This window comes from Lepisma saccharinum, chromosome 28 (genome assembly GCF_977018435.1).
Source record: "Lepisma saccharinum chromosome 28, izLepSacc3.1, whole genome shotgun sequence".
Taxonomy (NCBI): domain Eukaryota; kingdom Metazoa; phylum Arthropoda; class Insecta; order Zygentoma; family Lepismatidae; genus Lepisma; species Lepisma saccharinum.
Genome location: NC_139256.1, coordinates 25,331,816 through 25,345,065, shown reverse-complemented (window position 1 = coordinate 25,345,065; position 13,250 = coordinate 25,331,816). Strand labels below are relative to the sequence as shown.

Below are 13,250 nucleotides of genomic sequence, written 5' to 3'. Positions count from 1 at the left end.
ATACAGGCCAATTCCACACATACAAAATGTATGTGCCATGTGAAGTTTTATTAATACATAGTATAGTTATCATATATTTCTACCTTAAACACACACATAGGCGCCGACTTTGAGGGTACTTGGCACTTTCTGCTCCCCCTCCAAAATTCACATAGAAGGTCACATTTTATGTATTTTTACATATAAAGTATTGATTATGTCGATCTCGCCCCCCATTAATTTACCTTAGTCCCACAAAATTTATTTTACATTAGCGCCTCTGCGAAGACACAAACATACACACCAAATAAGTTGTTTCAAAAATTTCAACAAAATATAACATGAACTGTGAAATTTTATACAATAGGAAAAATATATATTGATAATTTTCGAGTACTTGCAAGACACACATCATTACCTCAACAAGTACAACAGCCAAAAGAAGATTTAGTCGATGTACATGCAAAGTTTTCTATATTTGTGTTTGGATGCCTTTTTAAAAATATTAAATTAATTTTTGGTTTGACATGGAAAATGTAAGGGAGAGACAAGGAAATGTTGAGAGGGCAATGCCCCTTCGGGCTCCGTTTCATGACGGACTTACAAGTCCGGGGAATGGTAATGCGCAATGCTTCAATACATTTTTTTTCTCTGGGCCGAGATAGCGCGCGAACAACTTTGAACAACTCTTAAAACACAGGTTGGTACTCGTTATGCAATATAAATATAATTGTCTACATGCTAAAGATATGTGAGTAAATAAGCGACGCGTCACGCTCTATCTTGGCCTAGAGATAAAACGAACGCACTGTACGTACATGTTTGTAATCACAAATCGCACATCTTTAGTTTACTGATTAGGCAAACATTGACTCTAAAAAACATTAGTGGTGGCAACATCTTTCGATTTGTGTTCTGCATGTTATTTCCCTGGTTGATAATGATAATTTACGGATGATTTATTTACTTTGACAGATTATACGTGGAAGATTCTAGCCGTAAAACCTGGTAGATATTTCATAGGTGTTCTATGCTGGGAAGATACGAACGAGACCGTGTATAGCAGCAGTGTCGAAGTGATGCGCCATGTTGGAATCACTTTGAACGAAGATGAAATAGAAGACATTAAAAATAGTCTACTGCATTTGCAAATGTTTCACTGGCAGCCGTTTCCTGAGGGTACTTGCACGAAAGCAGCTCAAATATGTTGATTAAAAAGTGTGTAATTTAGCTAAAATAATGATTAATCCCAAACATATTTGGAAATATATCTAGAATTTGTTTGAAACTACCTTTAAGAACAATTGAACTGTGTTTCAATTTACGTGCACCCATAGACGTGAGCAGACCCTCTGATTAATGGGGGAAAACCTTGATGAAAGTAGTGGTAGCGTCTTCCCCTTGTAATCCAGGGGTCCCGGGTTCGATACCAGGTAGAGGAACATAGTGGTTCGGATCCCACTTGAAACTGTAGGTCCAGTCCCGATTAGCCTTACTGTGCATAAAACAAACCAATTCAATCAATCAATCAATCGAATTTCATACGAAACTCGTCTTAGTTGCTTGGAACTTTCGTCGGTTTGAAAATACATTATTTTTTAGATAGAATAATATTGTTTAATAACAGCAAAAATATTTCTCTACACTAAATTTCTAAGTGAGAGTATTAGGAGGGGCAACTGGCCTCCCTGCCCCTCCAATGCGCACGTCTATGTGTGAACCTTAACTGAATAAAGAATTGAAACGTGACTATCTCTTTTGTAATAGAGTAAACAACTCATCTAGTGTATTGTTAAAAACATATCTGAAACACAACAATAAGGTTTGTTGTACAACAACGAGAAAATCTTCAAGTTTTGTTCATATGTGCAAAAATTTTGTAAACACGGTCATTCTGGCTTTGGAGCTTTGTGAAAACAAAGGGTATGTGCCATCTATGCCACAGAATGTACAGCTAAAGGAGATAATAAGAAACGCCCTTGCTTTGGTGGACGAGTTCTTGGGAAAAGAACTGTTGCATACAACAGACGAACTTACGGATTGAATACTGGAAGATCATAAACCTCCAAACTCCGCAGTGCTAGGGGAGGGGGGCGAGCAAGCTTTTAGGGGGTCCTTGCCATGCCCTTTACACCCCCAAATATGTGTAAACGAAACAATAGACGTAGTATTTTGTCCACCGCGGCAGAGCAGAGAGGGCCGTTGACCCATTATATCCTCTCGAGAATTACTTCGATTTTTTTAAATCCACAGATTACAATGTTTTACGCGTTAGGAAAGCACAAATAACGGAGATATTTGAACCCAAAGAATGTCCAAGTAAGTCAAAATCTGCAATTTCGGAGTACTTTCACCGCCTTTGTTAGTAAAAACTATGTGTATGCACACAACAATAGCGAGAGAACATCCCGAAAATAACAATCAGTACTAATTTTAACCTTACTACATAAAATTATAGCTGCTGTTGTGGAATGACGTTTTGGGTGGTATATTCACTTGCGCAAAGCCTTCGGGCTGTTCTGCTACACGGCAAAGTAGCACGCTAAAGTAGCAGACGTACTTTACTTCACAATAGCACATTTCCGAGAGCTAAAATCAACTGAAATCGTTCATGAACAACAAAAACTTCATAAACCATGCAAAATACTTCACTTTCTAAAAAGGGTACAGAGGGTAAAGGGATACCGAGCAGAGAACCATAGACCATATAAATATTTTTAGGTGATAGGATTTGTAATTCATTTTACGTTGTCTAACACGCTTTAGTTTTCGGTTAATAATTTCCCGTTGAATGATCAAAAACCACAAACTAACTTATTTCTAACCGCGCATTTTTTCCCCGAAGATCTGTGTTGAGGGAGTACTAGTTGAGATTTGTTAAAATTAAAATAAGCACGTACCTTGTTACAAGAGGTGTTGGAAATGATGTCCTCCTGCATCCACACATTTACGGCATTGGAAATTTTCACTAACACGTATCAGTTCCTCTTCCAAAATTGCTTCAATTTCTCTCCTGATATTTTCTTTCAATTCTTCTAATGTATGACTTCAGGTTTAAATGCTTGGTAGCTCACCATGCAAACGTGTGCAAATGTATGTTTCTTGTGCAAGGCGCCGGAGAGAATTTTGAAAAATGTGTTCCAATGGTGCTCCAACGTCTTCTTATATTTTCTACCCAGTAACAGCGCACCGTTTTCCCTTCGCTTCTGATCAAGAACAAACCCTGTTTCCCTAAATTTGTTCGTAAGTTCTGGAACATTGTCTCTGTTTCGAACAGGAACATCTAGGATTTCTGCTGCCAAACGCCTTCTGACTTCCCTACAAGAATTCGTAATCACGTAAGAGTAGTACATAATAATGTGTTGTTTTAAAATGTACGTGTCAATATTAGACAGCAGAAAAGTACCAGTAATACGTAAACTAAAACAAAATAATCTAAAACACTTGTTAGCACCTTAACACTTCACAAACACGTGCAAACTGGACACCAGTATATGGATACTGAAGCACTGACGCGTCCGGTGCCAAGGTCAGCGTAAGGCTGTGAGTCTAAATGCTAAATATCAAAAATGAAATGAAATCTTTCCAGAGGCGATATTTTCTTTCCTCAACTACGTACATTTTATATAATAGTGGCCTTTAGCAACATCTTGCGGGAGGGCCGAAAATTTGTAGATCCGACAGTGTTCTTGATGAACGACTAGCGGTAAAGATTAAAGGGGGCAGAAACAGTGGTCAATTCGAAGAAGGCTTTCTTTGTGTTTGAAAAATAAAAATAGCGAGTCACTCGCCTCTGGAGAAAGATTTAGCAAATGTGATTTCCGATTTTTTAATTCATTTCGGACCCTTACACAGGGGAGGGGCCATGTCGCCCCTCGAACTCCGAAATATTATAATGTGAACCTATAAAAACCTACGAAAATGACATTGACGATTTTTCAGGTTGTGCAAGAATTTCGATTTTGTCCTTGCATAAATGAATGCGTTGTTTGTGGAGAGAGAGTAAAGCTCTAGAAGTTTGCAGTCTGCAACATTGAGTAATTTTAGTTAGTAGATTTTTCCGTCACTTTGGACCTAACATTGAAGAATCTACAATTGTACAACCAACGGCAAAGATAATATAATAGGCATCACAATTTTAATTATTTTTCTTAATACTCTACATCTTGTGTTGTATATAGGGATGGAATTCTGTTGATGCGAAGCAGATGTCTTGATCATCACTAGATGATTGAAAGGGAATTCCTTTTTTAATTTTTCAACACGGATTTCAACAGTGTTGTTAATTACCTTCCATGGTTTTGACTTCCCTTTTTTTCCCCCTTTTTAAGCCCACATTACCTTTTTCCCCTATATATTAAACACATTGTTCTGTCTGGTCCCTTAATTGACTAGCTTTTCAGCCTACATTCCTTCTTTTCCCTTTTTAGAAGAAAACATCTTCCTTGGTCCTTGTATTGACAAGATATCAAATATTTTGTACACCCAACGGCGAAAAAAACAGTAGTCGAATTGTCCACCACCATTTTCAGTCGGTCTGAATTACACACTGTGATGGCAATGAATTGAAATAAAGACGTGAATAAGCAGTAAACAATGCCTGCTTGAAACCAACATAGTTTAATTCCTTAAAACAATACGGGATGTAGAATAAAAAAGTAATGAAAATAGCTTACCATTATCTTAGCCATTGACTGTACGACTGTATTCTCCCTAAACAAAACATTCAGTCTAGAATTACACTAAATATACTTAGAGTGTTTAAGGAGGTTCGGATACACCCTATATAAGCCCATGTTGTATACTCATTATTGTAAAATTTGCAAAACAGAGATATGGACTGTAATTTCTTTCCATGGCTGAACTTTCATCAAAACTCTTGCCCTCCAGTCAGTGGGTGTTTATAATATAAATCAATATTCAATTTTCTTTTATCACACAGAGATATCACCCCAAATATAAAATGATCAAAATGAAAGACATTTGTAACGTAATTTATATTACTATAGAAGTTCACTACAATGATCGAATCCATTAAAAGATTTTCTCTAAAAAACAGACTTGATTGTGGAAGTATATTTAGTACGAATGGTAGCGATCTTTAAATTTAGTACTTTTTTCATTATTGACTTCAAAAACGTTACCTTTTATTAATTTCATGATAATTATCAGCAGTCAGCCGATGCCAGCCAGATAAGACGTTTCCAACATTTTGTCTCCTTTCGAGAAAAACACTATTCTATTGACTACATACTATAAAACCCCTTCCAAAGAACTCGCATATATCTTCAAATAGGATTACGTAGCCACGAACCAATTATTAACATCAAGACAACAGTGAAAGCAACTACATGAAGATTCACCTGAATGCTCCAAGTAGATGTATTATTTTCATAACTTGGAGTATCATAGAGGAAATTCGAAAGAAGAGGAAATTATGAAAATGGTTTCGCCTGCGTCGTCCAATGGTCCAGCCAAGGTTCAAGGATGAGGGCCTCCATTTTCAGAAAAAGGCCTTCATATAAAATCTGTTGGGATAGCCTTGACTGCATATGCTTTGCACATTTATCGAAAGCAACACACATCCGTCAATTAAAATCATGTGTCCATGTAGAGGTTATCGTCTCAAACAGAATGATATTTAAATCAGCACCAGCCATATCACACCTTATAAAAGCAAGCATTTATTACTTTGGTCATACTGAGGATTTGTTTGGAAGTTCAACAATGGTGTTTTTAAACTTCTACTTTGTTTTCATTGTTGCCTCTTCCCTGATGAATGATGGGACTTGCTTGCAACGCAACGAACGACAAATCGACAAAAAACCAGAAGATGAAGATGTAGAATGTCCGGATGTTGATCAGGAAGTAGATGTTGACTTTCAAAAGGTAAGCAGGAGTTTTAATAGTTTACAAGAGATGAAATATATTGTAATTTGTGAATAGATAGAATGAAGAGGGTTAAGAGTGGGCGGCGGGTAAAAGTTTGCAGTGCAAATATCCGTTTTTCATAGCAAGTTAGGCTGGCAACAATTAGTCAGTATGAAAGGTGTTATGGTGGAATGTAATCAAATGTAGTTACAGGCATCTGGAACAAAGAACGTTGATATTTTGATTTTTTGCAAACTGCGTTTCATAACAAGAAAAGAACTTCAGTAAATCATTGATCTCATGTTTTAAGTAAGGCAATTGTGATGTGCATTAGGTGTTTCAAATTATTTCTCATAAATGACAGCATCTGCTGATAACGAAGAAGCTAAAAGTTTACATATCACAGTGGGGCAAAAGTTCACACAACGATAAATTTTGATGTCATGGGTATATCACACACATACGCTATTGTTTCCTGTCACAAAATACGTGGATATAATCCTTAATTAAAACAAAATTAATGGCAGCCAACTAAAAATAAAGATAAAAGGTGTGTATTTAAAACTTCTTAATGCAATTTTTAAGTATCGTCCTCAGTGGGCGTGCGGTCTAAGGCGCTGTGATTTGGTTCAGTTTCTGGGTTCTTGGCCTGCGTATAGGACCGGTGGCAACTCACCATCGTCAGGAAATTGGGGAGCTACAAGTGAGTAGCGTAACCTGGTCTCGAAAGAGAACTATACAGGCTGTGGGTTCGAAGTGCTGACCCCACGTCACTCCATTAGCGGTTGAAGATCTCCACACCTATAGGTAAGGTTGTGGGAGGGAGACTGGCAGTCGGGAGATAGGCCAAGGTCCTTCCTGAGCTGCAGAGCCAGGGGTTACGTTCATACGATTTCTAAAACTAGTTCATTCATTCATTATTTAACAAGGAATAAAAGTATACTGTTTATGAAGATAACATCTCATTACGTATTAAAAGCTGAGGCTGTATAAACGCTTACCCTCCAGTTTCTGTTATATTTGTATACATCTAGCTTAAGTATGCAAACTATTAAAACAAGCTTGTAAACCAGAATATCAGTAAATTGTAAAAATAATTTAAAGAGTGGTTTATGTACGCCACTGATCATTCTCCATTTCACTCTTCTGACGACCTCGTTTCCTCCCCAGTTGGATGGAAAAAGGCAAGGGAAACAAAGACAAAATGTGCGTGTGGCTATTAAGATAAAGAACGCCGCCTGCGTAGTCAGTTCCACCGCTCCAAACAGGGTTGGCGGGAAAACACTGCTTGTTCCTTCCTGCTTTCTGCGCTGTGATTGGCAGAGGCAGCACTGCTACATGTAGGGAAATTTCACTTAGTGATCCAATTTTAGGTAACAGGGATATTTTATGGAAAATATAGAAATTTTGTTTTACTAGCCTGTAGGCCTACCTGCGTTGGTGTTTTATATCTATTGATGGGGTGTATAAAAAATAGACACAATAGATAAGAATTGTTGCGGAAAGCGAGAATACGTCACTGGGATATAAATCCAGACGCCATAGCCTTGTTAGCCTACAAGAAGTAGTTTTTCCAATTCAAGGCATCAGAGCGGAACGACCTGGAAACTAATCTTGATTTTACGATTTGTCATAGAAAGCTGCTCCATTCTTGTCCGGTAACGAGACATACTATAGCCAACATAATCAGCTTTTACCACCCCAGTTGATGCCCGAGAAAGTTGGATGTCGTCGTTAGGCTCATGCACTATCATTTGTTTCTCGTTTTATGATTGGCGCAAAGGTTCCATGTCTCTATAACCCAATCTTTGATTGATGTCATTGATTGATTTTGTGTTTTAAGTTCACTTTATTCACAGTAACACTAATCGGGATTGGAAATACAGTTTAAAGTGTAATCTGAACCACCATGTGCCTCCACTGGTATCGAACCCGGAACCCCTTGATTACAAAGCAACGACTCTACCACTGCGCCATCGGTGAGCCCTATAACACAACTTTTCCAATTAATTGAGGATTTAATAATGCTGTTTTAATGCTGTTACATATGTATATTTTTGTTATTTTCCATTGTTGATATCTTCATACAAAACGGATCGAGTCTGGGTTAAACATACAACACTAGTTCTAGGATTTTCATGATTTAGCATATTTTTCGTAAGGGTGATGTGTTCCATAAATACATAAAAATTCATATTATGAAGAAACTAATTAAATTAAGTTTTTTAATGGTATATTTAGGCATATTTGAACATTTCTACGTTATAGAGTATATTTTGATAGATATTCGCTCATATTCAGCATATTTTCTCTTTTTTCAAGGAACATACAGTCATTTTCGAAGTGATTTGTTCTTCCCATGATCACTCAAGTTGTTGATTCCTTAATAATGAAATGTCCCAGTTTATTTCTTGAATAATTGAGAACACGTCTTCTTTTACAATGGAATGAAATCAGAAAGTTGATATTTGCCCAATATAACTCTGAGTGATTATTTGCTAATTGTTCAATTTCTTTGAAGTGTAGATCACTGTTTATATTCTGCAAAATTATGAACATTCCTTCCAACCCTACTGCAATGCAGTGCAAAATATTTACTATAAACCAAATCTTCTGAGTGCAATTGTTTCGCCAGAAGCAGGTAACTACTGAATATTAAATATTGACGTTTGAAACAGTTCAGTTGTAAGGGCATATTTTTCAAATTATAATGCATATGTTTTTTTAAAAAATACGTCACAAGAGCTATACGCCTTCATGGCGTGGTGCTATGCACAGGGGAACACTTTACCTTTTTTTTACCTTTTTACGTCACAAGAGCATTTGTTATTTTGCACATTTTGGTGATATTTATGCCATAAAATAGCTAGCCCTATACATTACTGTTGTATTGTTTAATAATTGTCTTGTCCTTGGCAGCTTCAAGGGTCCTGGATACCGATTTACAATCAATTTGTCAACATTACCTGCTATGGAATTCACATCCGAATGTACAATGAGAGTACAGTACATGCAACTGGAGAATCATTTTCGAATGATGGTGAAAGCGAAATCTTCGAAGACTTCTGTCACATATCAAGTTCGGGATTATGTACAACATACATAAATAATGATGTAGGTAAGTATATATACAATAATGTTATGTGCAAACAAATCTTTGTGTGTGTGTGTGAAATGATCTTTGATTCATCCAGGTAGATGAAACATTTCATTGTCTTGATTTGTTCTTACATTCCCATGTTTCTCAAACAATTAATTGCTGGCGTATATAACTCGAGAACGATCTGACATGCGCCCCCCGTAAATATCTTTGAACTTAAATAAATCGAAAGGATTTAGAGTTCTTATCAGTTATTGAATTAACTGAAAGTTTGATGCATACTTTGTATTTGTATACCATACGAAATACATTGTATTTGCACACATAAAGGTTCGCTGAAATGAATCGTAAATAAGCTGCCTAAATATTCACTTGTGTTATTCTCATGCACACACAGGATATTTCATGGGCGTGATAACGGCATGCTGAAATATGTGATATTATCTATGACATTCATGTTATCACTTTGCATTATTTTCAGAATACAAGTATACTGGCGGATTTGAGTTGACGTTCCTTAAATTTACAATTGAACAGACGTATCGAGTGCTTAGAAGTTTAACAAGAGTAGCTAGTATTTTTTGTTATCAATTCTGCATTTTATCCTCTTTCCGTGTAGCTGATATATTCTTAGGGCCAACGATTGGCTTAAAACAATCCACTAGGCATCCGATGAAAGGAGGCGCACGTAATGGCATTCGCATGAACATATCGGAGATGTCTGAAAATGATATCCTTCACCATGACAATGTTCGGCCCCATACGATGAATTTGACAGTAACAACTCTCTCCAAATACACTGCAAGGTTTTGCCCCATGCCTTTGCAATTCGGACATTGCCCTCAGTTATTATCACATTTCTAAAGAGTATTTAAGAGAGAGGTCATTGAAGGAGGACAAAATATGTCTTGCGGTGGCTACACCAAAGGAAGCAGAGAACTGCCACAAATATGGCAGAGGTGCCTGGACGCTCAGGGTAGATGTTTTTGGAAAACTGACCTAGTTAATTTTTTGAATGACTCCTCAAGAGAGAGACCCGATCTCGTTGGATGTTCGCAGGATGTCGAACCTTACGATGTCCACCAAGTGTTCTCATTGCTGATGCCGTCTCCTTGAAGTTCCTTACCCACAGTAAAGTGGTATTCCGACTGGGAACACGCTGTGTTTCTACCACCCATTCATTATGAAAAATGTCTCAACCACAAAGCACTTTGTTGTGTCGACCACTGCTCCATGCTGACTGATATGCTTTGGGATAACAAAAAGCTGAATGTCTTTACGTCGAGCAACTTGGGTTCAGTCTTGATTTAAAAACCGTCAGATTAAGTTGCCAAGCCTCACAGGTGTGCTATTCATTAAATGGACTATTCTTGTCAAGAAACTGCGCTCAAGCAATTTTCCTAAAATGCTTTGAGATGTAGCATAAGCATGCGCAGATACTCTGTTTAGGGGGGCAAATGCCTTGATGAAAGTTCAGTCGGGAAAAAAAACCTCTTTTATCTCATTGTTTCAGTTTTATTGCACTGCAATTGTTAGATACAAATATTTGCAAACTGAAAACAATATATTTCATATGGCGCCAAAAATTCATGGGGTACCGTGGCATTCTCTTTTACATGTTGTAGATCATTCGACGTACAGGATGAACTCCCGCCGCCCCTACCTACGGCTCTGAACTTGACAAGACTATAAGAAAAGTAGAAATTGCGAGCGAAGCAAGCAAGAAAATTTTACGAAATGTATTTTTATTTGTATAAAAATTTGAAATCGAAGAGGGTAATTGTCCAGCTGTCGCCTCCCCCTTCCCCGCCTGCAGGTGCTCTTGGCTGTCAGAAAGAAATAATGCAAGAAAGACGTGAAAACTAATCCCATCTTGAGAATGCTTCAATGTTTGCATCCTTTGCTTTCCTTTTGTCAAGGTTTGGGGGGAGGGGGTTCAATGCACCTGTCCCTTTTGGTTGCGCCACTGCAGCCCCTTTCCCCGTAGTTGCTTTCAACTTTCATCGGCTTGGAAATACTTCATTTTCTTTAAGAGTAAATATCGTTCAAAACGGCGATAACATTACTCTACCTTAAATTTTTAGGTGAAAGTATATTAATATAGGGGAAGAGACGACTGGAACGGGGGCAAGGAGGGCATGGTCTCCCCTTTAGAAAACGAATTCCAACCTAAAAGTACATATTTCACACTTACAGTTTGATTTTAGTCATTGTAATTTACATGAATTATTATAATTGGGATGTAGGAATGCGATAATTTCAAATTCAAGTGGCGTTTTTTTGAGGGGGCAACACTGTTATCGGGGTAATATATAATGAGTAGTATAACATGCATTAATTTCACTTCGATGCACGAAAGAGTTTTGTTTTAATTTGAAATTAAAAACCGTCAGGTTTATTTGCAGGACTCGGAGCTCCCCTACTTACGGCTGGTAGCTGGAGCACCATTTCCACTTCACGCACTCACTTATCTGTGTATATCTTTCACTCCGTAAACAAACATTAGTCATGGTAATACCTTTTGAGTTCCTTCTGCGCATTATTTTCATTTTTGTTATGAATGATTTCTTTCTTTCAACAGAGTATGTGTGGAAGCTCGTAGCGATAAAACCTGGTAGGTACTACATAGCAGTAACTTGCTGGGAAGAACCGGACGAGACATTATATACCAGCTCTGGGGAAGTAATGCGCCATGTTGGAGTGACTTTGGACGAGGATGAAAAAGAAGATATTCAAAATACTTTATCGAATTTGCAGATGTTTACCTGGGAGCCGTTGTCTGAGGATACTTGCAAGGAACCAGCTCAAATATGATGCTTGTAAAGTGCGTAAATTAGCACTGTTAACGCTAAACCAATTTTTATTGAATAAAGAATTATTAGTTTAAATAGTTCTAATATTATTATAACAATGTTGTTTAATTGAATATATTTAATTTTTATACGGTTAGTTAGTTATATATATATATATATATATATATTTCTTCAATGGTTATTAATTAATCATTCATGCCAAACATTATACATATTTTAAAAATTATCTAGAAATTGTTGAACTGTATTTTATTTTATGTACAAGATCTTTAATTTAACTGAATAAAACCTTCAAACGTCAGTATCTCTTTCGTACTATTGTTTGTTAATGTTTACAAATCTCAGTGTACAACAAATTTCATGGTTGTCTAATACAACGTACAAAGAGTTAAAAATCACCACGTGACCGCAGCATCGGCTCCTATTGGCTGCGGTTTCCGGACCGGATGTCGGCTAGGTGTGCCCGCACAACGTGACGGGTTTGTTTGGAGTCAATGTGACGTCGCACTAATATGATACCTCGCAACATTCATTAGCTAGTGTCTTGCTACCTCGCTTTGTTCCAACGTTCAGCGTTCCTGGATACGCTCAGGGACAGAACACTACAGGACGCTGTGAGACCGCCAACGGATTTGTCCAATGTGATCGTATATCACTGTAAAGTTTTTGAAAATTTTGCATTTTTGATTTCAATAAAAACATACGTATTTTATTAATTTTATTATAATTACAAGTGAGATTGGTACCGAAGAATTTAGGTTTCAGCCGAACCTTGGATCCGCACCAACAGAGCCGTTTTCAAAATTTCCTCTCGTTTCGAAAAGCCGCTATGATATTTCAAAGTTTGAAAAATTACAAGCTCGAAAATCCCTTACATTGTTGTCTAGATATTCGCAATAGTCTTATGTAGCCGCGAGACTATTATGAATATTTAGACAACAAAGAAATCAATCTCAAAGATTCACGTGAATTCTCTAGAAGCAATTCTAAGCACCTTTTCTTTTAGAAAAATTTGGATATCATAAAAGTCTTTCTAAAGTAAAGACAATTTGTAAAACGGCTTGGCTGGTATCGGCCATAGGTCTGCCCAAGTCTTAACCTAAAGCCAAGGACCTCCATTTTGAGAAAACAACCTTCACATAAAAACTGCTAGGGACTGGACTACAAATGCTTAGCACATTTATCGAATGCACCAAACATCCGTCAACTGATATCTTGTGTGTGTGCGTGTACAAGTTATCGTCACGAACAGAATGATAATCAAATCAGAACTAGTCATATCACACCTTATAAAATCAACTACTTGTTAGTGCTTTGGGCATGCAGGGAATTTGATTGGAAGTTCAACAATAGCGTTCTTTAACTACTTTGTTTTCATTGTTGTCTTATCCGTGATGAAAGATTCAAGTTGCTTGCTACGCAACAAGCGACAAATGGACAAAAACCCAGAAGATGAAGATGTTGAGTGTCCAAATGTTGTTCCGGAA

General features: G+C 37.2%; 1 protein-coding gene across 1 annotated transcript; it reads left to right on the top strand.

Moving 5' to 3' along the window:
* Positions 1 to 5,693: 5,693 nt before the first annotated feature.
* On the top strand, positions 5,694 to 12,054 carry LOC145980768 (uncharacterized). The gene is made up of 3 exons (XM_083113835.1): positions 5,694 to 5,868; positions 8,770 to 8,968; positions 11,532 to 12,054. The coding sequence occupies exons 1-3, from the start codon at positions 5,707 to 5,709 to the stop codon at positions 11,762 to 11,764; spliced, it is 594 nt and encodes a 197-aa protein (XP_082969961.1). The 5' UTR covers positions 5,694 to 5,706; the 3' UTR covers positions 11,765 to 12,054.
* Positions 12,055 to 13,250: the final 1,196 nt, after the last annotated feature.